This window comes from Pholis gunnellus, assembly GCF_910591455.1.
Source record: "Pholis gunnellus genome assembly, chromosome: 10".
Lineage (NCBI taxonomy): Eukaryota > Metazoa > Chordata > Actinopteri > Perciformes > Pholidae > Pholis > Pholis gunnellus.
In genome coordinates, this window is record NC_136537.1 from 23,152,715 (window position 1) to 23,179,938 (window position 27,224).

The following is a 27,224-nucleotide window of genomic DNA, read 5'->3' on the forward strand; positions in this document are numbered from 1 at the left end:
ACATTGAGCTTTATTAGACACCTACCTTAATTTAGAAATATATATATATATATATATAATGTATTTTAATAGCATTTGTCTCCAAAATAACTGAAGAGACCACATTGATTGTACACAGAAAGCCATAAGTTTTAGTGTACAATCTACAATGCAAATCATCTTAATTACCCAACACAATTAGACCATTATAAATAAATAAATACCCGGTTGTTTTTACAGAAAATTGTAATAAACATAATCATGTTTATTGAATCATATGATCATATTTTAATGGTTTCATTATAGTACTACTAATGACACTCCAAACATGACTTTGTGCTACTCATATTTGATTTTAAAGCAACTATACACATTTAATGTCCATAGATCACCTCCTATTATTCCAAGTATCTAAAGATATATATTAATTGTGAGCATGATTTCTGTCATACGATGTGTGTTTCTGTAGGACGTATCCTGAGCCCATTAAGACCGTTTGAACACATTAATCTGTTAGTGGAGTAATTAAGAGCGCTCTGGGCATCGTTACCTGTCTCTTTGATTGACATCCTCTCTAGCACAATAGAGAGAACGGGGGGGGGGCAGTGTGAGGGCGGGCAGGAGCACCGGCATCCAATGGGATCAGTGATGGGAGGGAGTTTGTGGAACTCCAGCTTTGTCCTAAGTTACAGGGACTCTTGAGCACAATATGACTGAAGCACCGTTATTCCACGGGACGGTGCGCGCATAGGCTCAGCCGCCTGCTCGCTCTCAACACCGCTCACTCGCGCGCTAACTTTGGATACACTTTTTTTTATTCTTTTTTTTTTTCACGCATCTTCCAGGAGTGAGGAAGTTTTGTTTCATCTTTCAAAGGATTGCCAGTTTCCTGCCTGTTTTTTTTTTGCTTTTTGCGGAGTTGAATCGAAACTTTCCAGATCTGCAGGACTCATTCTCTCCATTCAAGGAGGATTTTGTTGCATCGAAACGCTGCGCAGGATAAAGAATAACACTTGTGGAGTACTTTGGGACAGTGAATAACTGTGGAAGGAGTCGCTGCTGGGTTTTACCATTGAGTTTTTTTTATTCCCTGCACATTTGCTGGAATACAATGCTTTAGTGAGTGAAGTGGATGCATCATAGGCATGGACTCTGTCTGAGAAAGGGGGACCGGCTGACTGACCATGGCGCTCACAGGTAGGGGCTTGGGCCGGTTTCATTTGATTTTACTGGCGCTGTGGACTCTGTCGCGGTACTCAGCATCCAGCCAAGTACGTCAAGAGTTCCAGGTCCTGGAGGAGCAGCCCGTCGGCACCTACGTGGGCACGATAGAGACCAAGCTCAGCTTCGCGTACCGCTTCAGCGAGAGCCACAAACTTTTTGCAATTAACGGCACCACCGGAGTCATTTACACCTCCTCGGTGATTGACAGGGAGCTCTTGCAGAGTGATGTCATCAACGTCGTGGTGCTGTCCAGCCAGCCCACGTACCCCACCGAGGTCCGGATAGTGGTTTTGGATATTAACGATAACTCTCCGGTGTTTCCAGACACGTCGATTGTCGTTTCCTTCAAGGAGGACGCCAGCAGCGGTCGGCAAGTGATTCTGGACACCGCCACGGACTCTGACATTGGAAGTAACGGAGTTGATCACACCACGTACAGAATAGTGAAAGGCAACGAGCAGAGGAAATTCCGCCTGGATATTACAGTCAATCCTAGTGGAGAGGGGGCATTCTTGCACCTCGTCTCCACTGGAGGCTTGGACAGGGAAGTCACTCCCTTCTACCAGCTCCTGGTGGAAGTGGAGGACAAAGGGGACCCGAAAAAGTTTGGTTACCTGCAAGTGAACGTCACTATTCAAGACATAAATGACAACCCCCCTATTTTTGATCAAGACCAATATCAAAACAGTGTTTTTGAGGACGCAGCAGTGGGCTCTAGTATCCTGCAGATTACAGCATCAGATCAGGATGAGGGAGCCAACGCTGAGATCAGGTATTTTTTAGATGAGGGAACACCTTTCCAAATTGACCCCAAAGCCGGTACTATTATTATAAAAGAGGGTTTGAATTATGAGAATAAGAAAGAGTACTCCCTGACTATTCATGCAGTAGACAACGGGGTGCCCTCTCTGTCAGGCAGAACAGAAGCCACGGTCAAACTTTTAGATGTGAATGATAACGACCCGGTCGTGAAGTTCAGGTATTTCCCCACGACCTCTAAATTTGCCTCCGTCGATGAAAACGCACAGATTGGCACAGTCGTGGCTTTGCTCACTGTTTCAGATTCGGACTCCCCCACAGCTAACGGCAACATATCTGTTTCAATCTTAGGGGGCAACGAGCAGAGGCACTTTGAAGTGCACACGTCCCCCGTGCCCAATTTAAGTCTGATTAAAGTGGCTAGTGTGCTGGACAGAGAGAGAATTTCCTCATACAACCTGACTGTGTCGGTGTCGGACAACGGCACGCCTGTTGCGAGGTCCTCCTTCGCCAGTCTGGTTATTTTTGTGAATGATATCAACGATCACCCACCCATATTCCAGCAAACACTGTACAGGGTAGATATCAGTGAAGACATACCAAAAGGCAGCTACATTAAAGGGGTTTCTGCTACAGACGGTGACTCTGGGCAGAATGCCAACCTGCGCTACTCCCTGGTGTCTGGAAACGCTTTGGGTTGGTTCTCCATCAGTGAAAACAGTGGTCTGGTGACCAGCGCCGCATCACTGGATAGGGAGATAGCATCTGAAATTGTGCTTAACATTAGTGCCAAAGACCAGGGGCTGCAGCCCAAGATGTCTTACACTAAACTAATAGTTAACATCACTGATGTGAACGACCAAGTGCCCACATTTACGCAGAGCACATATCATGTTTCGCTGGTGGAGCATGCTCCTGCCGGCACTGAGCTGCTGGTGCTGTCGGCCTTAGACGATGACGTCGGAGCCAATGGAACTGTCCGGTTCTCATTTGATGCCGAGACTCCAGCCAGTGTCCAGGAGCTGTTCCGCCTGGATGCCTCGTCAGGGCGATTAAGCACGGCCGCAGAGCTAGACAGGGAGGACCAGGCCTCCTACTTACTTCACATCCAGGCAGCAGACGCGGGTAGCCCCCCTTTGCACTCTGTAGGGAAAGTCAACATCACCCTGAGGGATATTAATGACAATAGGCCTGTTTTCTACCCAGTGCAGTATTTTGCCAACGTGAAAGAGAACGAGCCCTCTGGCTCTTATGTAACCACCGTTTCAGCCACAGACCCCGATTTAGGCCGAAATGGCACGCTCAAATATATAATTACAGCTGGGGATGCTTCCAAATTCCGCATTAATAGTAACACAGGGAAAGTTACCACACTTGTGCCCCTAGATAGAGAGGAGAAGACTGCTTACCAGCTGCAGGTGACAGCGGCAGATGGTAGCGGCCTGCGCTCACACACCCAGGCCATAGTGACTGTAACTGTCATTGACACACAGGATAACCCCCCAGTCTTCAGCCAGGAAGTGTACAGTTTTGTCATGTTTGAAAACGTGGGCATCGGGACAGCTATAGGGACCGTGTCAGCCACTACTGTAGATCTGAACACAAACATTTCATATCTGATCACCTCAGGCGACCAGAGGGGGCTTTTTCTGGTGAACAGCGCAGGTCAGATCACAGCATCGAGCCAGATAGACAGAGAGGAGCAGGGCTTCTATCAGCTGAAGGTTGTAGCGAGAGCTGGGGAGATCACAGGAGAGGCCTTGGTTAACGTCACGGTGAAGGACTTAAATGACAATGCCCCTCGTTTTTTTCACGCTGTGGAGCATGTGAGTGCAGTGGAAAACTGGAGCACAGGTCACGTCATATTCCAGGCCAAAGCGTCTGATCCCGATGAAGGCACAAACGGCGTGGTGGTTTACAGTCTCAAACAGAACCCCAAAGGCCTGTTTCACATTCACGAGAAGCACGGCCTCATCACGCTGACCGGGCCGCTGGAGGTCACCACGAGCTCTTACGAGGTCGAGGTCATCGCATCAGACATGGGCGTCCCCCAGCACACCTCCAGCCTCATCCTCATCGTCAGCGTTTATGACGTCAATGACAACTCGCCAGTGTTTGACCAGCTTTCGTATGAGGTCATCATCCTGGAGTCTGAGCCTGTCAACAGCCGCTTTTTCAAAGTGGAGGCCACCGACAAAGACTCTGGTCTCAATGGGGAGATTATGTATGACATCGCGGGTGGCAACACAGGCGATCTGTTTGGTATTTTTCCAGATGGGCAGCTGTACATCAAGGCAGAGCTGGACCGAGAGATACAAGACAGATATAACTTAGTGGTCGTGGCCAAAGACCGGGCTGTGGAGCCGCTAAGTGCCACCGTCAATGTCAGCGTGATTCTAGACGACGTGAACGACAATCGTCCCCTCTTTAACAGCACCAATTATGTGTTTCATTTTGAGGAAGAGCAGAAGAGGGGGTCGCTGGCTGGCCATGTTTTTGCCGAGGATAAGGACTTTGGCCCAAACAGCGAGGTGAGATACACATTTGAGACTCCGCAGCCCAACTTTGAGCTGAACGCCATCACGGGGGAGTTGACTAGCACGCTGCAGTTTGATCGCGAGACGCTCATGAGACAAAGAGGCGCCGCCGTGTTCAGCTTCGTGGTCGTCTCGTCGGACCAGGGTCTCCCCAAGCCCCTCAGAGACCAGGCCAAAGTACAAGTTTACATTCAAGACATCAACGACAACCCTCCTAAATTCACTAAAGACATTTACCAGGCCTCCATCTCAGAGTCGGCTCAAAACATGACTCAACTGCTGCGGGTCTCCGCCTCCGATGTGGATGAGAACAAAAACGGACTAGTTCATTATCACATCTCCACGGGCAACGAGGAAGGACAGTTCACTATTGATAGCAGCTCTGGACAAATTACTTTAGTAGGAAAGCTGGACTATGAATCTACATCCTCCTATTCATTACAAATCATAGCTGTTGATGCTGGAGCTGTGCCCCTGTCCTCCTCCTGTATGCTTAGCATCAGCATCCTGGATGAGAATGACAACTCCCCCTCCTTCCCTAAATCCTCACAGTCCGTGGACGTCCTGGAGAACATGAGGATAGGGGAGCTGGTGGCCTCGGTGACCGCCACTGATGCAGATTCTGGTCAGAACGCCGACATAACATACAGCATCACAGCCACAAACAACCACGGCACTTTCAGCATCAGCCCCAACACCGGCAGCATCTTTTTGGTTAAAAAGCTGGACTTTGAAACTCAGTCACTTTACAAACTCAACATCACCGCAAAAGACAACGGCAGACCACCCCGCTCCTCATCCGTTCCTGTGGTCATTCACGTCAGGGATTTTAACGACAACCCTCCCATATTTACCCCTGGTGACATTTTCAAATCCATCTCTGAAAATCTTCCCCTCTCAGCTTCAGTCATGACCATTACAGCTCACGACACAGATGCAGACATAAACGGGGAGCTGGAGTACTCCATTGTTCAACAGATTCCCCGGGGAGGCCACTTCACCATTGATTCAAGCACCGGGCTCATATACACCAGCAAGGAAATCGACAGGGAGTTTTCAAATCTGTTCGAGCTGACAGTCAAAGCCACTGACCAGGCAGTTCCAGTTGAATTCCGCCGTTTTGCCCTGAAAAATGTCACAATTTGGGTCACAGACTTAAATGATAATGTCCCCACTTTCATGTCCCAGAATGCCCTCGTGGCTGAGCCCAACATAGTCATCGGCTCCATCCTGACAACAGTGTTGGCCTTTGACCCCGATGAGGGGGCAAACGGAGAAGTGGAGTACGAGCTTGCGGAAGGGGACTCTGACACTTTCATCATGGACAGATACAGCGGAGATATTCGTCTGGCCTCCCAGCTGGTACAGTCCCGACTCATGTACACGCTCACCGTGTCAGCCACCGACCACGGCAGCAGCCGCAAGACCTCCAGAACTGAGCTCATCATTATCCTCCAAGGGTTGGATGGGCCCGTTTTCTCCCAGCCGAAGTACATCACTATCGTCAAAGAGGGCCAGCCGCCGGGCACCAACGTCATCTCTCTGGATGCCTCAAGCCCGCGGGGCTCAGCCACCAAAGTGGAGTATTTCATCGTGGCTGTTCGCAGTGGCGGAAAAGCCGTGGGACGCCTTTTCACCATCGGCCGGCACACTGGAGTGATACAGACGGCTGCAGAGCTGGACCGAGAACAAGGCTCCGACCTCTACCTGGTGGATGTGTACGCCATCGAGACGGACGCCAGCCAGCCCAGAACACAGCGTGCTGAGGTGAGTACACTGCTGACTTTTCTATTCTCTAAAGGTACTGGAAAGCCACATAGTATTTAGCTGCATTGGTCTATTTCATCTGTTTGGCACGGAGAGGGCATGAACTCACCCACTGGCATTTGTAAGAGACATTTGGATGGAATAAGTATAATGAGATCAAGGTTTGGACTCGGGGGAAGAAAAAGGGGAGTGAGGCTGTCCAAGTCACACATAAGACAGAGACACCTATTGCATGTGTCTGTGCATTAATTCAATTCCTTTTTTTACACATGGTTCTGCATTATATTAAATCATAGTCTTCATGAGTAAGAATGCCTTCGTTGGCAAGATAACTTTATTGTTCCTGTTTCCAAAAACATACTAGCCATAAAATTCATCTTGAATGTGCCTCCTCTGATATTTGAGAAGTCTTGGAAAGGGAAATGAGTGCTGCATGTCGTCTGCCCAAGCTCCTCTCCTGCTGCTATTGTAAACTGAAATATTCTTATCAGCGGATATGAACAGCACAAATCAAAAAAAAGGACCACATTTTTAATTTCCCCACTGTAGACGTAAATCATTCAGGGCTGCTGTTTCAGGTTCAAGGCCCCTTGATGGTTTCCCCAGTGTTTCAAGATGGATAGTAATTCATAAGGTCTTCCTGTGCAGGTATGCATCATCAGTGCCAGTATTACTTTGAGCCCTAGAGCCCGAGGCTGTTTTGACACTGGGGTGGTCTTGGGGTCCCTTTTTATACCACAGGGAACTGCTCCACAGGCAATAAGTGACCATTAAAATTGGGTGACCTCTTAAGACTCTTAAAAAGACGCTGAGGGCAGAGTCAGTGAAACTTAAGCTGTCCACTGAGTTTGCATTATGCGATGCACCTTTTTTCAGGCTCTCCCTACAGAAAGAGGGAGTTATATTCTCTGAAGTGTAATGCAGGAACCCTAAACCCACATTAGGGTGGCTCAGGCCGCCAGCCAAATGAAAAACAAATGTGAGTCTATATATATATGTTTTGGACATTTGAACCAGGACTTGAAATGCCATATTATTACTTGCTGGTGGCACACACGCTGCATATAAAATAAACTTCCCAGAGCAAAAACGAAAAAGGTGTAAGCTTCTTCTCCTCTTGAGAAATGTGTTTTGTGTTACCGCATTTCAAAAATGCCTGATGTGAAATGATTTAAGCGGAATGTCTTTGACAGTTGTTATTGATGCCTTCTCAACTACTGCAAATGTTGAAACTGAAATCTAATACAGCAATCAGTTATTTGGAGACAAACTCAACACGTTATAGAAATCAAGGATTACTTGGCAAAATCGTGTTAGCTAAGTTAACTTAAAGTTTTGCACGGGCCAAATGGGAATATCAAATGCTCTCTCACTTTGCCTGCAGCGAAGATGGCAATCTGCTTTTCTGCAGACTCTACTGTCGGGCTAATGAGAGAATATAGCGCTTCAGTGCTCGCTTTCCCAAACATTAAACTCTAGATTGGTTTCATGCTAAGCTTGAACTTTCTCACCCCGTGGAGAAATGACTTTACCATACCACCTGGCTGAGTAGTCGGTCTCTCCAGTTTGAGAAGCGTGAGATCTAATAACTTGGAGGAATTCAAATGACCTTCCACATTTGGAAATGTGGGCCGGTTTTGTGCTGAAATGCAACAGTCTTTACAGCCGTAGTTTTATTAGCAAAATGCACAGTTCATATTCATACTATTTGTATCTCCTCTGTCAACAGGATCTCAAAGGACCGTGTGGTACAATAGTGTAAACCTTCAGACTTAGACTAATGTTTTTCCAGTGCAGTGTTTATACACCAGATACCCGGTAGCGACTGGGGGATTATTTCCACCCCTGGGGTTGTGACCCTTTCACATTCTCCATTTCCCATTCTCCCCATTGATTGCATGCATGAGGGAAAGCTGGCATTTTTTCCCCTCTCCTACGTACCATGTGTGATGTTTTGGAAATACTTAAACAAAGAGAATTTGGCTGGACATGTGTTATCGACGGTCGTGATCTTAAACAACTCAGGACCGTGCAGTGGAAAGAGTTTTTTTTTTTTTTCCTGACCTTCTTGGCATCTTAGAAAGTTTCATTGTCAGTGATTGTTGATTAGATCTGTCGTTGCACGACTGATGGGACTTTCGTCTCACATCTGGGTCACGTATGATGTGCAGTGGGCATTTCTTTTAGCCAGCCAGTGTTTGTGAAATGCTTAACAGAAATGTAGATGATCATATTTGGTTGTTTTACTTCAGCAGCTTCTAAGTGTCTTGGAATGTCATGCAAATGACTTCATCCCCCAGAAATCGTTGTTTCTTCCTCTTTAAGCTGGTACAATTAACAGTTATGAGAGAAAATCTCTTGGCAGCAGAATCATCTATTGTGGGTGAATCCAGATTCCATTCACAGAGTTCAGCAGGATGTTTTTTTTAAATTTCACTCCAAGTTTTGATTCATCACATCCTGCAATGTCCTTGTTTGGAGTTGGAAACCTTTCCCCCCATAACTCAAGGATCTATTCCACTTTTGGCCTCAACGTAATCAGTGATGTGACAGCCGGTGTTTCCAATCAGCTGTTGAAGACAAAACACCTGCATATCACTGATTGGGCTATGATCAGAAGTGTAATGTGCTGGAAAACAATTAGACTTTTTAAAATGTTTATATGTTTATTTCCAAGAAGAATGATCTTTGCTGATGTTACTAGAAAGACAAGGCACCAAAGGCAAATGTTAAAGCCAGAAGGCACTTAGAGTAGTATGTTCATTGAGTAAATTATGGTCCATTTAGAGTCAAATAGACCATAAAGCAGGGTATGCATTAGGGCGGGGCTACCTTGTGATTGACAGGTTGCTATCACGGCGTTGTCCAGTCTCAGAATTGTCCATGTTTTCGTCTGACATCTTAAACCCTTTTTCAGTGTATTTTCAGTTTGTGAAAGGTAATTTTAACATTTTGGACGCCTAAAATCCTGCGTTCGCTAGAACTTAGCTCCATCCTCTCGTGTCACTTCTGGTTGTAAAACACCAAACTCGAGGCGTCAAAACGGTAGTCCACAAACAATGACTTCGAGGTGACTATATCCCCTTCAGTCTATGCTGAAAACATGGTGGTGTACTCCTTTAAAGAAAGAAATACAATCATTGGAAATAAATCACAGAGAATAAATAGAAAAAAATGAAACTCTCTGTTTCTTGTCCTCTACTCTTTCCCTTCATCTGCCACCTCACATTCAACCCCTCCAGCCCCTACAGACCAGACTGCTACAACTGTTTTCTTAAACTCACTGTGAATCAAAATGAAGTGCTGTTTTTTCGGAGGCCCGCAAGTGCCACATCAGTCCTTGCCCCCTCCTCTTAAAGACATTGTTCTCCCCAGAAAGTAAACACAGTCGGAGTGTTCAACAGGCCTTCCTTTGTTTTGCCTTCGCAGATAAAGTGTTGCACTGCCCCGACCGCGGATCGGGGAGGCTTTTGTTATTTTTTTGGTCTGTGCCAGCGTCTTGCCTTGGCAGATTTAGGAGTGTGTATGGATGCCCCTGTCAGCCAGCTTTCCTCCCCTCCCATCACCAGTGAGAGACATACGGTAGAGCTGTTTGTAAGTATGAAGAAAGAAAAGGGTTTGGGAGGGTTCTGGACATGTCAGACGGTGTTATTGGGAGTTGTGGGAATGAAGGAAAAGGAGGGGCGGAGGGAGACAGTTTTAGGAGGGTCCTGCAAGGGCCAGACACAGCCGGCGTTGCAAGGAATCATGGGAAGGAAGAAGCAGGGGCAGGGCTCTTGATCATGTCCCGAGGCAGGTGGGAGCAAGAGCGCTGTATCTGCTGTGTCGTGTGCTTTTTGGACATCACAGCGAGCGAATGCATGATGACTGAGGCAGATATAAAAGTGTTGCTATGCATGGCTTCAGCTCTGTTGCATCCACTCTCCTCTTTGTTAAGTTGTATATCTCTCTGTCTTTGCATCTCTTTTGTGTCTGCCTGCCTGCTTTGTGTCTGTGGGAATCTGTTTGTGTCTCTCTCTGTGTGATGTGGATCAGTCTGATCCATAAATCTTGTTGGCGACGAACTTCAAAGTCTGCTTTTCTTTCTGCCTCTCTTTCATTCCCTCTTTTGCTCTCCCCGTGTTTGTGTGATGCTGAACCTCATGCAACATGAAGGGAAATGTGATTCGGACATCAGAGGCGGTATTTGGAGCTTTAGAGAAGATGGAGGGCCAGGGCGAGATAAAACGCCAGCCAGGTCAACGAGGCAGGAAGGAGAAGGTCACGAGCGGCCGGACAATACGATACGGATGCTGCTTTCTGTGTTGTGTCTGTGTGTGAGAGAGTATTAATACAAATTGAAATATTGATGACTACAGTTCCCAGAGAAAGGTCGAACAGTGATACTGATAGCCCCCTAAGTGCAGCATTTACTGTTCTTTGTCGAATCAAACTCAACGCTTTGATTACATTGGATTCATACACAAGCTTAGTATTAAAATTTCATGTTCCTCTGAAGGGACATTATACAACAACTGGAAGAGGAATGATGCAGAACAAACTGCCTCCTCGTGTATTGTAATTCATGGTCTAATTGTGCTTTTCAGTCTCAGTAAGTGTGCTCATGTGCTTGAGAAAGGACGGTAACAGTCCAGTCCGACCGTGACCCGGGTAATAATTCACCCAGTAATCCGTCTGGACACGCCTTTTCGAAATGGTCATCGAGGAGGTGAGCATCTGCTCGGCCCTCCTGGTAGGTGGTCGGTCCGGGTGAACCTGCGGGTGAGCGCAGGTTGTCCCGGAGCGGCCGTCCGTTTTTACGAGACAATCGCCATAAAAGTTGGATAAACATTCGCTCATGCATAGATGCGTGCAAGCAAATGCTGCCAAATATACACACATACACACACACACTCACACACTGACCACAAGTTCAAATTCCCTCTCAAGTGCAGGAAGACTTTAAATGGTAGCCACAGTCAAAATAATTCAGTTTCATTTAGATTATTATGATTATGTTACTGTCAAATATGATCATTGGGATACTTTGTGACTGCTTTTCTGCAGATTCAAACTGAGCCTTAATGACTTTCTTTTTTTACACAAGACTGTTTGTTAGTGTTTGTCTTGTTCCATTTATTTTGTGGAACAGTGGAACTCTGTTTGGAAACATTACGGCTCATTCGACCACTTCAGATGCACATTAAAGTTACGCTTCTTTGTTTTTTTTTCTATCGAGCTCTTATAGCTTTAAGTCTCTAAAGTTTTAACCGTAGTTGTTTCACAGTTCACCATGTTTGCCTTTATTTTTCTCATCAGAAAGCACAGCTCACGGTACACATTTGTCAAACTCTGAAAGGGGGCTGAAAGGTCGGGAGCAGGGTCGTATTGTTCTGCCGTTGCCATGTTCTTTAAAGTTAAGCCAAGTGTCACGCTAGAAATGAAAGAGCAAAACTAACTTTTTTTTGGCCACAAGCCACAATGGCTGTTAAGTCACTTTTGGTATTTGAGAAACCAGGCAGAGCTTCAGAAGAGATTAAGATCTTTGTACATGGCTGGTTACCTGCTCAAGTGGCTCAGGAGTCACATTCATTGTCCATGACATTGGATCATGGCTCAGGCTGGGTATATGCAATGAATGAATTTCGATACTGATACTAAAATGTACATTTCTCATATTTGATGATATATAAATGATATTTAGTTGGATACCTTAATTTGTGGTGGCCAACCTTTTTTGGCTTTTGACTGTTTATTATAAACAATGAGCTCCTGACCAGTTCAACCAGAGAGAAAATGCAACCCAGTCGCCAGAAACAAACGTGTCATTGTACGTTTCTAGAAATCACTGGATACGTTGAATTTCAATGTTTCTGAACCAAAAACACATTTCTAATTTGCGTTTCATGTTAGTCTTTTATCATGCTTGCAGAAACGCACAATGGCGCGTGGTTAACATTGTGAAAGGATTGGTTCGGTTTAGGCAGCAAAACTACTTGGTTAAGGTAAGAAAAGAGATCATAGTTTATGTTGAAATGATATCGTAACAATTTAACGTAACAATTTAACGTAACAAGCAACTTAAAAAATGTCATGTAACAACCGTAACAACGTATCTAAGGTTGACTAAGTAAAACCTGTGGTCTCCTGGGTGAAAGTCCTGTGTTTGTTTGACTCTCCCACCCTTATCTTGCTTGATATACTCGTTATTGAACTACGTGACTTTCACTAACGGTCGCTCGATATACTGAGTCACATGCTCGGACCGAATCCAAAAACATCCACATTTTAGTTTGCAGAAACGTACAATGACAACTTGGGCTGGTAAGTGGCAAAATAAATAAATAACAAAGATTACACTTGATGCAAAGAGAAACATGATTTGGGAATGTTTTTTTAACTCTTGTATAACCTGTTGGTCATCTAGTGACACTAGTCGTGACCTCTTGTGGGGATCACAACCCCCCCGATGGGAAGTTCTCTATCAACAAGCATTGAAAAGACTTTTCTCTCTGTCCCATGTTCAACACACAGCCCCCGATCTGGAATCAGTAAAAAATCCAGATATTGTTAGATCTAGTAAAAGTAAACTAAAGTAAGAACGCACACAATTACCTTTTTAGATATAAATCTTATTGTCTCGACTTTGCAGCACTCATTGTATTGTCTTCTGTGGCAAACTGAATTGTCTTGGTGTGGTAACTCCACCCTGCTGCTGCTCTAAACAGGTTGAAACAGAAATTATTTACACACTATTTTTAAACTCGGTTTACCGCTAAATTATGTTTATAAAGGGAATGTGCATGTATATTAAAAGAAAAGTCTTTCAGCTCCGCGGTTGACTGTCCGCAGTCTTTTTTTTCTTTCATTTTTTTTGCCCCCCCCCTTCTGCCTCATGCAAAGTCAATGCAAGACCTTGGGTTAGAATAATAAATGAATGTGGCCAGAGCTGTGCATGCTCCGCAGAGTTTTGCATCATCGGGTTTATTTTCACATCAGAGATACATTTCTCTTGTCCTGTGACTTTGATTGTCATGCCTCATTTGGGAGGTCATTCCTCCGTCTTAAACGCACATGCTCGGACCAAATGTGCGACTGAAATAGTATTAATCTCCGCCGGGAATGCCTTTTTCTCCTTTGGTACCGCAGATTCAGGCGTGATCAAAATGGAGCCCTTTTACCGTGTTGTACCGGCAGGGAGGGATTTCTTCAAGGTCCATCAGAAGCTGTGATCTAAAGTTTCCAAGCTTTATAGTCTCTCAGCCGCAGCAAGGTTGATTGGAAGTAGTTGAAGTGGGAATGATCAGGTATAGTTATGATCTGGGTCGTACATTTCCCCCCGAGCAAGAGCTACGCGGGGAAATAAATACTCGCCTTGAGTATGACTACATCCCAGAGATTTCTTCATCACTTTTCTCTGCGCTGCTCTGACTGTGAAGGGACCATAAAATATGCCCAAGTCTGTCCAGCTTTGAGAAAAGAAAAAAAAGAAAAAAGAATGTTCCACTACTTTCACTTGTAAAACGAAGGGAGGTAGAGAGAAAGGGGGAGAGTGGAGGGTTGATTTTGGCACATGCTCTCGGCGGTAATAATGGATCCCAGCTACAGAATGATTTGTTCTTCCACGTGACTTACCGAGCTCTCTAGCATCAACAAACACTCCAACACATCCACATGCAGAAATACACACAGCCCATTTCCATTGTTTTCGGAGCTCAGGCTTCACCGTGCTGCCTCGTTGACCTGTCTCTCTCCTCCATCTATCTGCTTTCTGTCTTTTTGTAAAAAGAACGAAACGAGCTCCTGCTCTTTTGCACATCTCACTTCTCGCTGCCCGTCCATCAACGGGCAGCGCCAAAGTGACATTCAGTGCGGTCGCCTCCTTGGCAGATCCTCCCTCCTACAGGGACATCCAGCGAGAAGGGGAGAGAGAGAGAGAGGGTGTGCAGTTTCTGCCTCGTGTGCAGAGTTCTCATGTGCACACACACACACACACACACACACACAGAAACGCGCACACACACACACACACAGAAACGCGCACACACACACACACAGAAACGCGCGCACACACCTCATCTGGTAAGACGAGCGACCCCGTGGCAGGAAGGGGTATCTCCCACAGCCCTGACGGACAATTTAGGAGCTAGATGGGAGATGGAGGGAGGAAAAAGAAGGAGGGAAGGAAAGGGGGAGGGCTGGAGTAGGGCTTTAGTGTCAGAGGCAGGAGACAAGCAAAGATAGACTGGCACCAGCGAGCGAGAGCCCGTGTTATTGTTATCTCCCCTCTTATTTTATGAGTTTTCCATCAGGGGATCCACTGCAGCTCCCGCTCTGTGCGCAGCACACGCTCTCACTTTATTAAGAGGTTAACCATATTGTGATTCGGCATTTGTACCGAGCTTATTTTTTTCTTTAATGTTTTCTAGTTGTGTTGTTGTGATTGTTGCTTTTTTTCAAGCTTTCAAAATCTTTTCCTCGCTTGCTCCGCTGTGAAGGTCCTAACTCAAAGAAATAGAATAAGCCAAGCCACAGTCGGTGCGCAGCTGCTTTCAATTTTGGAATTGAAATATTTCTGCTTTCAAAATGTCCCAGCGTGACTTTTCCGGCACTCGATTTCTATGCAAGTTGTTAGATTTTTAAAATCGTGTTGGTCACAATTATGTTCATGCTCTTTGTTTGGCAGCTTGTTGGCCTTTTCTCAGACCATGACAATCCACTGACCTAATGGAGTTCTCCCATAATTATATCTGTTTTTTATTTATTCAAAGCTTCTTGTTTTGTTAATGCTTTGTTCCCTTTGTTTTCAAATCCTTTATACCTTTCTTTTATAAAGAGGTAATTGTGTTGTGTTATTTACCTCTAAATCCCAGCAAATCAACCCAGCAGTGTGCAATTAGTTCTGAAGTCTTGCTGTGCAGCCAAACATTGTTTAAAGCCACATAACTTTATTACTAATTCTAGTGGAGATCCCGAAGTTTCCCAAAAATGGCAGAAAATGTGGGCAAAAAAGTGTATAAATGATGTGCTAATCATCTAAAACATTCCCACGTATTATTGCAATAATGCATCCGTAAAAAATAGTCTTGGGTTTCGATATTTCACTCTGTGTAAACATCATATAGCTTCATTGAAGAGCTGGAACAACAGAATGTATGTTATAGTGTCTCAAAGCTACATAAGGGATACAAAAAGAGAACCTAAAGTTAAAGGGTCAGTTCACCTGAATACAAATAACACATGTTCTCATTTACCTCTATGAATTGTTATTTGTCCGGATGTCTCTGAGAACTCTCCATCCAAAACTGGCCAAATGATGCCAAAATCTGCATTTTAACATATTATTAGAGGTAAGTGAGATTACGTGGTTTTTTTGTCATTTGGGTGAACTGACCCTTTCAGCTTTTCTTGAACTGACAGGTGCTTCTCATCAGGTGTTTCTGTGCAGCGTTGTTGACTTACAGAACCTCCCCAACACACAGGCTTCCCTCCTCGTTAAGTTGCGTGTACACATCGTCCTCCCACGGGTCGTTTTGCAGAAAGGCTGCGGTTGTTTGAGCACGTAGCCGAGTGGAACGTCTCGGGGAAAAATAGCTTGTGGTGACCGAGACAATAACTGCAGAGCATGAGCCTCACTTTGGAGGATTATTATCTCATTCAAGGAGATTCTTGGATCAGAGTGCTGGCGCGGCTGCTCCGTATTTCCAAAGCAATAATCTTTTTATTTTTTGTTTCAGTGAAATATCATAGAGCACCCTGGATGCAAGCTTTGGGTTCAAACATCCCCATCTTGCCCGGTGAACTGTGTGGCTTTGCATGGCGGGTCCGGTGAGGGATGGCATTGATGGCAAACACAAAACACTGTGTTTGCACAAATTTCTAACGACCGATCTGTCAGAAACGGAGAGCGGCCAGAACTCCTGGCTCTGAAACAACTCGCCGTTTGGGTGAAAGCGACCTTCCTCACTCCCCTCTCCTGTTGGGCTTGTTTAATTGAAACCAGCCGGTGAGGGTTCTGGGCAGCGGTGTGCGGGTCCAGTCAACGTGACTCAGGCTCTCCCAAACAATCGGGGGGGGGTTCCTGAGCCGCCCTCCCTCGTCTCTGTTGTCAGACATGTTTTTTATTAAAGCTGGTGATATCTCAAGCAGCAAACTGAAAAGAACGTGTGACAGTTTTTGAGCTCTGAGCTGTGGCTCTGGTCTCCATTACATTCGTTGACAATGTGTTATTTTTACTCTTTTCATCGTCTTCTTTCCTTTCTTTTTCTTTTTTGCCCACTCTGTGATTTTCCTATGCAAATGCATGGAGTGGCCTAATTTCAGCAGGCTCTATTGTGTGTGTGTGTGGATGTCCAAGTGTAATTTAAGGGAGTGCGAGCTCTTCTGAAAGTTGACTTTATGCTCTCTTCTTTCAAACACTGGGCTACTCTGACTTTGTGTGCCTGCTTGCTCACATGCATATGTCATTGTAACATTACATGCCTTCAGCCTTAAACAGCACTGTTCTTTGCATACCTTTTTGTCTACCAAATCTTGGCGCCCTCTGCTCAGTTTTCTGCAGTTATCATGCCTGGCGTCTCTGGCACTTCACCGAGATTGAAGGAAAAAAAAAAAAAAATAGCAGCCCACCGAAAAATTAATCATCCAAAACTTTCTCTGAACTTGGCTGGCCGGCTGTTGACAGACAGATCGTAATGAAGTCTGCCTCCCAGGACATTGTGTTCTTATGGTATTACACGGAGGGTGATCAGTTATTACATTGTGTCTCTATCTCCTCCAGGGGGCTGCTGCCATTGGGGATTCACTTGCACTGAGGTCTGCAGACTGAGTGCAGAGGTCTGTGGGTGTACGTTGTGAGAGAGACGGGGGTGTACGGCAACAACACAACACGTGAAAGTTACACTGAGCTCCCTCACAATCTGCCTCAGCATGCTCATCACACTGCAAAAAAAATCTGCAGATTATGAATTCAAAAATCTATTTAAAGAATTTAAACCTGTTTCCAATGCAAATTAACTTTTCAAGAAATTATGATCAAGATTTTTTTCTTTTTCATAAAATTTGATTTTAAAGGGACAGTCCACCCAAAAAAGGAAAAATACACAATTGTCCTCTTGCGGGTAGTGCTTTTTCGAGCTAGACTGTTTTAGTGTGGGTTGACCAGTTTGGGAAAAATCAAGCGTGGAAACTATAGTTCCTGCAAGAAGAGAAGGCAGTACGACCGTTATCCCCAACACTCTGAAACTCACACCAAAACAATTTAGATAACACTACAGGTAAGAAGAGGAATATGAATTTTAGATTTTTGGGTCTGGTAGACTTCAACATTTTGAAGAGAAAGATGGCAGAAAGAGAGAAAGGCATTAGCAGAGGAGAAATCCCAGACGTGTGTGTGTGTGTGTGTGTGAGGGAGAACATAAGCCATGTGTTTCTGAGTGTGTTTGCATCTTCCCCCTCAAAACCGCTGCAGTCGTCCAGCGCGCCAGCTGCCTCGGCGCTAATCCCTCCTCTTGCAGACTTGCACATGATCTCGCGGCGGCTCCGTGCCACTTGATGCCGTTATTCGATAATGAGCGAGTGATCCAACGGAAAGCGACACTCTCAGGACCTTCCCAGTGAATCGCGTGACCTTTGACCCGACTTGGCAGAACTTGAGCGGAAGCGCTGCCTCTTGTCTTGGCAGCTGAACAACCCGCTATGTGTGTCTCTTTAAGTGTGCATTGGTGTGAATATATACGCTTTTGGGACGCGCGATGGTGTTTCATCAAGCCGACGAGCGTTTGTGTATATGTGTGTGCGAGCACATGCGTGACCGGGTCCGACGGCGCGGTAGACTGGCAGCCCGAGTGTGAACTCTGCATGCTTCTTTTATTCCTCTTGACGTCTGACAAGGCTGAGGCGCAGTTGGTAATGATGTGGTTATTACTTCCCATCATGCCTCGCTGCAGGCCGGGCCATAAAACAGTGCGGTATGTTCTCTTTGTCCCTCATGGGCGGCCTGTGGAGACCAGCACTTTGCTGCTCTTTTCGTGAAACGCTTCTGCCTCTGTTGAGAAACGCACCGACACACTCATGGGGGCCTCATTCACAAAACTCTTCTCCAGCTTGATGTGTGATTTTGTGATATTTATCCTGTCAGAGATGGGAAATATAGCTCTGATTACCTCTTTCATGTCTTGGAACGGTGGTATTGTTTTTATCAAAAATTCTCCTCATTGTAGCTTTGATGTAGGAGATCAAGTGTACGCTTTGTGGGAAGTTTTACTCTCTTCATGGGAATCAATCAGTAATAGGGCATGGGCATCGGATTTCGAATCGTCTTTGAAACTCAAGATTTATTCTCGCGCTTTATACACGAACCCCCCGCTGTTGGGTTTGCACGGGCCCTCTGCTCGGACTGTCAGGAAGCCGTAGTTGCCCCAGGCCTGGAGTAATGCCAGCTGTGGTCATATGGAATCAGTTTGATCCCCGGACCGTCAAAATGCCCCGTCTGCCCCCGGTGTTCGGCTGCGTGGACATGGTGCTGTTTGGTATTAACGCACAAAAAATGACGCCAGTCTCTCACAAGAGCTGGGATTGTATATCTACCTCCTCGTTCCCCGCGGGGGGGTTAGATGACTACGGGGGCAAATATTGGAGCATGAAGTGGATTTGACACTGACGCCAAGTATATATTCAAATTTAAATTTACTGTAGATGGCTGGTGGCGGCGTTCTCATAGTCTCAACCAATCTGTCTGCTGTCTGTCTGCTAGCTTAATGTCAGTTTAATAGTAAAGTTTATTGCAAAAACGATTTTTTTACATATTGGGAATATTAATGATTACTTTCTCTTCTAAAAAATATAAATAATAACATTTTTTAAGGTTCTAAAAATTTTTTGGGACCAGTAAAGGATGTTAAAGCTGGTGACAGCTCTTCTATTCTAAATCAGAAGTAAGACGAGGAAGCGCCTCGTTCAGGAAAAAGAATAAAAGGTAAAATTAAAATGATTGGTTTTGCATCGTTTAGCTAATTTACTACAAATAATTAGACATAGTAGCAAATCAATTTGTAAACCATTCCAGGCCATCGGTTTCCAATCATACACAAATCTATTCCAAGGCTTGAACCTGAGTTGTGTAATTGTAAAGCAGACATACAGTACATGTGTAGTTAAAGAGTTAAATTGTGCATATACGCAGTCAAAATTGTGATATTGGTTTGTCAGATTTTCTTTTCCTGAGCACATTATTCAGGATCTATGCTTAGAAGAATAAAAGAATAACAACACACCGTTTGGAAACCTCTCATCTTCAAAAAAGGAAATGTTTTCGTTTCCCTCATTAAATCTGCTCAGATCATAAAATCAAATTCATATCATTATGACACAAATTAACCCCCCGCATTCATTACCTCATTGTTGGGGTTGTTTTGTTGTTTTTTCCACCGCTCTGCATACATCAATTCGCTCTCGCGTTAATTAGTCCGTGCACTGATATTAACTTGGGAGAACTCCCGGGATGATTCATTTAGTGTGTATATGATTAGGACCAGCCTGGAAGATCAGAGGCTCTTTTTCATCTGTAGCACCGATGCTAATTCATCTACCAACCCCCAAACTCCCCTCCTTCTCTCAAGCCCTTCCTGTCTTGTTGCACTTTTATTCTTTCCCCTCCACGCAGTTGGTGTGGAATGGAAATGAGGTCTACCCATGTCTTTATGGATGGGATGTATAGATCAATGGATGGATGGATGGAGGGGATAGAGACCCCGGTGCGGAGGCTCTCTCTCTCTCTCGGTCTCCATTGAGCGGAGATTACATCGTCGGTTGGTGGCTGTAAAATGCAGCTCTCCGCTGGCAGACACCAAACAGGACTCACAGGAGTCTTTTCAAACCTCCCCATTGTTAGCGAGGGATTATTCTTTGGGTTGTTATCCCATTACGCTGTAATGGTCGCAATTTTCTGCTTAGGAATTTGTCTTTTTCTTGGGGGAAATGCATGCCAGAAAGTTTTTGAATCAAGCATTTATCATCTGTAATTTGTAAAAAAAAAGTGTTAGTTTACATTTCTACGGCTCGTCAATTATCGTCTGGATCCAAAAAATACTTAAATTTAATTGAGGCACCGATATCCTGTATTTAAATGTAAAAAGCATATCTTGCTTTATGTGGGCAAAAAATATTCAACTTCAGAATAAAATTACAAAATGAGACAAGAGGCAGGTATTAAGGGGTTGTTATAATAACTCCAGAATTCCTCAGCACAGTGCTTAAGTCAAATTCTTGGAATATTTGGGGTATTAATTTTTCTCCTGACATGAGCAATGCTCCTTCCTTTATTACGGAATGGGACATCAACACGGCTTTTCCACGTAATGCTCTTAACAGGTCATTAAGCTTTTTTTTTCTTTTTTTTTTTTAGTTTTTCTGTAAGTTTGCCCAAACACTAAAACCTTGTGTCTTTCACGTCTGATTAGTGACACTTTAATAAAGTCGTTTAAAGTTCAGCGGACTGAATTTTCCACCTTTTCTAGTGTTTCTATGGTCACGGGGAAACGACCCGCATTCAGGCCTGTACGCAATCTTTTAAATGCAAATCCTTTAAAAGTAACTGTGTAATTCTGTCTATGGGGACTCTCCCGACTTGGCTGCGAGAGAAAGTGTTTTTTTATATAAGGCAACCACGGCTGTTTTCCTTTCTGTCTTCTTGATCTGACAGCAATTGACTAAGCCAGTCCTTAAAGCGTGACAAAAGCTTGGCAAAATCTTTACATTTCTTTTCCTCCTTTCTCCCCACCCTCCCCTTGGCTAACTTTTCTTGGATGGGCCAAGGTGGACAAAGCCTGTCTTCTCTTCCACTTGATTGGGTCAGAAGGCTGAAGTTAAATGTTTGGTTCAAAATTGTCTTAGCATTCCCAGCATCATGTTTTCTCTTTCTTATTTTTATGGCGCTCGGGGAAGCTCGGAAAACTATGTCGAATCGGCCACAATCAAATCATTTACGGTGAGCTCACAGCGAAGGAATTAATGCATTTTATATGAGGATGCCGAGTCCGAAGCAAAGTCCCCTCAGCAACATGTGAGAAAGCTCCCTCTCTCTCTCCATTACTCTCTACTTGCTCTCTCTCTCTTTCTCCCTCTGTTTTACTTATTGAAATTATAGCTGTCACCCACTTCACAAGGAGGAGAGCCAGGGGAAGCAGGTCATTGACTTGATTTTCATGGGAAGGCTGATTCGGCCATTCAGGGTCTGATAGGCCTAGTATTGACAGCCCTTTGCATGAGGGGAGGGGAGCATGCCGCCTTCATTGTACCCACGGTTTGCTGAGGAAAAACAAGAGAGTGCCCGGGAGACAAAGACCTCAATGGGAACAGTAGCCCCTGTGTCCCCTTGCCTCTGACTGCTGCTGCTGGGAGGCTTGTGTCTTCCATTCTGGCCTCAAGTGCTACTCCCACCCTCTCTCAAACACCCCCGCCACCCCTCGTCTCCCGCTCTTTTTTCATCCTGTCAAGTGGCTGCAGAGGTGTTCGCCGTTTCATTCTCTGACCCCCCCGACACCCTCCCTCTGAGGCCCATCGCCTCTGAGTGCAGAGGTTGTTTGTCATCTTCATTTGCAGGAGAGTGCTCTTCCCTTGTATCCGTCGTGGGTCATACGGGAAGCCTCGGCGCTGTTCTCAAGTAGCGGTTAGACTCGCCCGATATTGTCCTGTCAGTGTCATTTCCTTACCACTAACTGATCCCACTTGTCTCCTCCGATACAGATACCTAAGCTCAGTATGGGGTGGTACCAACTACAATTCCTCAAGTTTTGTGTTACTTGTACTTCACTTGCACGTGTCCATTTAAGCTACTCTATACGTCTACCTGACTACGATCACATAAAAAGTAGTCTGACTCATCGGATGTAGACTGTGGGTAATAAGCCTTCCATTGACTGCCAGTCTGGGCACCATGTCTGCATCCTGTGTTTTGTGATCCGTTGCAACTCAATGCAATTGTCCATTTGAAACGCTAGGTGAATAAAATATAGTCCAAATTCTAAATAATAGCTGAAAATATTAGCATATTACCAGCTGATATTCCAAAAAACATTTGTATAATCAACGCTTTTGTATGTCAAGTCCTGCTTTTAAGTACTTGCTCTTGTTTTTACATGCTCGTGAGTGTGTAGTACACCAGTCTAGGTTGAAGGTTATCTGGTCACTCTTATCAAGGCCTCTCTTTGAAGTAAGCCCTGTCTCTGTTTCCCTCCTGATAAATACTGTATGTGGGGCTTAGTCTGGGCAGACGTCCAGGATATGTGAAGGATGGAATCATTGCTGGTATCGTATTTTCCAACGTGTTCCAAAACACCCAACTAATGCCTTGCCAAGGATTGCCAAAAATAGTTTAAAACCTGATTTGATGCTGAAGAATGCACCGCTGCGCTGTTCGTTGCTAGGTCTTGACCTCAGAGCGTCATCGTTTTGCTGTTTCTGCTCACCAAAAAGATACAGAATTTTAATTTATCATCAGCCTTGACATAATCACGGGGTCTGACATTCATCGCCAGGCTCATTTATATTATCCCACAGATTTAAAGAACAAGTTAAACCGAAGGATTTAGAGATGATGTGGGATGAAAAGCGATCCCGCTAGTTTATGCTGTTAGTGTTTTTAACAGAAAAGGGGGGGATGACCCTGCGGGTTTACGGGCAGGCAAAAGAAATACAACTGCAGAGGCTGATCTCTAACCCCTCCTGACTTGGCTTCCAACCTTTCTGAGCACTTTTTGACCTCTAACCTTCGAGCTCTTTTGCTAACCCAGGAAACTGCCCCGCCCCCCCTCCCCCCCCCCCCCCCCCCCCCCCCTTGACAGCCAGTCAACGCTGCCTTCAGGACCATCTTTCCGACGTTTGGTGAAAGAGCCATAACGAGAACACAATCGAGAATCCAACACTCGGATATCCCGGTGGTGTTGACAGTAGGAGATCACAGCCCATGAATTTTGGTTTGGGGATTTCAAAATGCTGATAAGCCAACTGGTAACCATTAGGCTATTTGAAACTCGGGCCCGTATCCATCAAAGAATTTCGTGAGCACACACATTAACATCTTGGTTCAGCTTCAGATTTTTTCTTTCTGTTCTCTTTCTTTTCTCTTGGTGACCACAGTGGATTGGCATGGCAGACTTTGTCGAGGGACTCTATCCTCTTTACATCCCACACACCCAATCCCTCCCCCCTCAATCTAATACTGCCTCCTTTTGAAGTGTGGATTTTCTGGAGAAGTGCTTCGACGCCACCCCACACCCAAATCTGTTCTATTGATGTATCAGGGCCCCTGCTTTCATACGGGGATATGGTCCCTCGATTTTTTTTTTTTTTGGTCGTGAGCTCTTTATCGTAATTTACTGTATCAGGGAGTGCTTCTCTCCTGGTATGTGGGGATTGAAAGCAACGGTCATGTGCTGAACTGATTAAGAAGTCGGCGGTGACCCGAGGTTAAACCCTCGGAGAGGAGGGGCGGGGGGGTAAGAATACAAAAGCAGTCGGGAGCGAGCGCAGTGGACTCATAGAGGTGGTAAAATGGGTCACACAAAGAAAAGGTGGAAAAAAAAACATCTTGTCCCACTTGAGAAGAAGTGAAACTTTGCAGACACCGGGGTCAAAGATTCATCTCACCCACCACTGCCAAGGCCTCCAGCCGAAAAGAAGTCCATTAAAACAAACCTTTCAATTGTCATCTTGACTTGTTTTGGTAAAGACACTTTTTCCTTATCATATTCCATTAACTTGAGATTACCTCACCCCCGGCTCTCCCCTCTCTGTCCCCTCACTCCTTCTCATGATTCAAGGCACCACCAGACTGTTTTCGTAGCTGGCTTGTCTCTTCGGAGGACTGGTGCAAACTGAATGGTGACAGCTTTGCCTGCCAGGCGAGTTGTGTGGCGCAGTGTCTGTATTGAGTCTAGGCCTCCCCACCTCCCCCCCTCCCCCCCAGCCACCCCCTCTGTGTTTGATGAGAATCAGACAGGTTTAGCCGAGGTTTGAGAGGCCGTACGGCTCTCTGCGCACCGCTGCTGCCATGCTAATAGCGGCACAGCCTGGGACCGCTGAGATTACGTCTCACCAGGCCGAGATGTCACAAGCCCGGGGGCTTTTGTTGCCTTCAAAGGGACGCCTGGTCCGTCTGTTCCACCATTAGTTATCACACTGACTCAGATGAAACAATACGGGGGCAGAATTAGGGGAAAAGGAGTCATGAACTGGGACACATCAGCTCAGCCAAAATGTTTCTTCTTCCTTTTTCCATCCCAATTTACAGCCTATTGACAGGAACGTCCTAGAAAGTCTTATTGCAGGATTTCCGCTCTCCTTTTTCACGATTAATTGAGCGCCGCTGTCCTTCCTGGCAACACCAGTTACATTAAAAAAGCACTGAACCATTTTGATGGTTAACTTAACCCAGCTGAGCAAAGCCCACTCCAGCAATCAGATGTAACGGCATATTGCGTTTAATTCGGAAAAAGTGTGTTAAGGATTCTTTTCTTTGAGCCTTAGTTGTCGTGAGGGGAGGCGGATCGGAAACTTTCTCCCGGCCAAATTGGTGCTCAATGTGTCCGTTTCTCTGCTCCAGCAGCGTGACAGTAGTCTTATCAAACTTTTAACGATTTTCGCCACAGAAGTGAAGATGTCTCAATGCTGTCTTTGTAGGAAAATCTGTCACTCAGCGCTCATTGAAAACCGTGCAAAATCGAGCTAAGTGGAATTAATGAGCGAATTTTGCCCTCGAGACCTGAGCCGCCTCTGTCTTTGTTTGTTAAAGTGAGTGTTTTCACCGCGTCAATTTTGCCCTGGCATGGGGCTCGCAGAGATCTCTTGGGTCCAACAGGTAATTCCCAGGCATTTCCCCTTGTTTGGCTAAGGGGAAAAAAGTAGCGTCTACCCATCCGTGTATGTTAAAGTCATCAGCCAGTTGGAAAAGAAAAAAAAAACACTGAAAAAAATTGAGGTTGATGTGTGCAAGAGCGTCCTTAATGTTCATTACTTCATTCAGAAAAGATGTGTCTCGTCCTGGGAAATGTTTAAAACCGAGACATGGAGACAAGAGGCTTGTCATCTAAATGGTACATTTAATTCTTTTTTTTCAGTCACGATACGTTTAGCCCCTGGTAATGGGAATAAAGTTTATTCAAGGAGGAGACGTGTATGTATTAATTGCAAGTGTTCCCATTTGGTTCTGTGTACATCTGAAGAATAAACATAACTTTTTGATTTTGCTCAGATCTATTTCAGCTAAAAGATGACCTCTCTTAAAGTGAAATAGTGCCATCAATTTTCTCTGTCTTCTGCAAAGACGTATCAGAGTATTTGTTTGTATGAAGCTTTTGCGGTTTGGCTTGTTGGAAAGTTCTGGATGTCCGTGGCAATTTTGTTTCCAGCTAAACATTCCTATCCCATTGCAGATTCGAAGAAAAGACAGGTTGTGTCTTCTGCAGAGAAGAGAATAGTGTGAATAATGTACTTTATACTGATTTTCAAAGTTTTTTCTTACATCTTTAAGTGTACTTGATTTTGTCCCCCTTCATTTGTGAACACTCGTACGACTGCAAATTAAGAATTATTTTCTCAATTAATTAATTGTTTTGTCGAACAAATTTAAGAAAATAGTAAAATAAAACATCGCTGTTACCCCAAAGCCCCGCATCAAATATTTTCAGTTGACCTTCAGATAAGGCAAATTAGAGGAGCAATTTACCGATTTTCAAAATAGTTGCTGATCAGTTTCTTGACAGTTGATATGTCAATTAATCAACCTATAATTTTAGCTCTAAACGCACACTATTAAAAAAGCACACTATAGACTCAAAACCTTTGTATAAATAATATAAAGCTTGGACACAGCTAGAGAAAGTAATTTAATGTTATAGCAACCGTCATATCTCATATGTGGATTCTCATGTGCGCTGTGCATTTTTGAGCATGTGTGTGTGTGTGTGTGTGTGTGTGTGTGTGTGTGTGTGTGTGTGTGTGTGTGTGTGCGTGTGTGTGTGTGTGTGCGGTTGGTGTGCCGCTTTGTGGGTCTTAGTGGGGATCCTCCCGGGCCCCAGTGGGACGACGATAAAAGCCTTGTGTGACACTGAATCACTGGCCTTTAGAGGATTTCCACGGCCCTGAAAGGCAACTGTGATAATTCAGGGACAATCCTTCCCCGGTGGTCTCCCCATTGGCATCCCTTAATAACTGTATTAGCAATTAAGAGACAAGGCCGAGCCGCTATCGGAGCCTGCGGCCGCCTCTTGCAAAGTTGCGCCCGTCTCTCCTCATCTTGCGCGCTTGCGGCCGGGCTTAATGGGCTGCGAGAAGACATCATCCATGTCCGCTTTTACCCTCATTCATTACGGTCTCACCATAATAGATAACAGACTTAAGATAATGTCACTTGACAATATAACACCATGCGCAGTGTTTATTTTCCGTCGCCGTCCCTCGACGGTTGTGCAAGATAATAAATGAGCGGATCGGAACAGCTGAGGCCGACTGAAATTTAGAGGTTGAGGTTACAGACACGGGAATCTAACCCCCAGTTTCAACACCTTCAGGCACGGTGAGTGATGTGGGGCCCAGGCAGGATCTCCTAAAGGATTCTGGGTAACATTCTTTCAAAATAGGCATTAACGCGGTTTAGTTTTGAATAATTCCCCCAAGAGGATAACTCAGCTGTGATTCCGTAATCGTAGTTACACGCCTTTCCTCGCGGCCATGTTGTCGGACGAAACCCACATGTGCATCTTATTACTGGGCTCGATCATTGCACTCTGGATATTCAGTACTTATTTAGAGCTTTAAAATGAAGCAATGTCTACTTGATTTCATCACGTCTTGTATCTTACAGGTGTGATTCCTTCATAACCTTCAGACTTCCAGCTCCCAACACTTCCCTTCTCAGTAAAACTTAAGGTGGCAAAATTTAGTTCATATTTCTGAAAACCTTTCTGTGTGTATTTAATATTT

At 45.0% G+C, this 27,224-nt stretch overlaps 1 protein-coding gene across 1 annotated transcript in view; it reads left to right on the forward strand.

Moving 5' to 3' along the window:
• Nucleotides 1–1,163: 1,163 nt before the first annotated feature.
• Nucleotides 1,164–27,224, forward strand: part of fat4 (FAT atypical cadherin 4) — a gene marked incomplete at its 5' end in the record, with an annotated part of 99,527 nt that continues 73,466 nt past the window's right edge. The window contains one exon of the mRNA XM_079167124.1: nucleotides 1,164–6,266. Within this exon, the coding sequence (XP_079023250.1) occupies nucleotides 1,164–6,266 (5,103 nt within the window). The remainder of the gene's footprint in view (nucleotides 6,267–27,224) is intronic.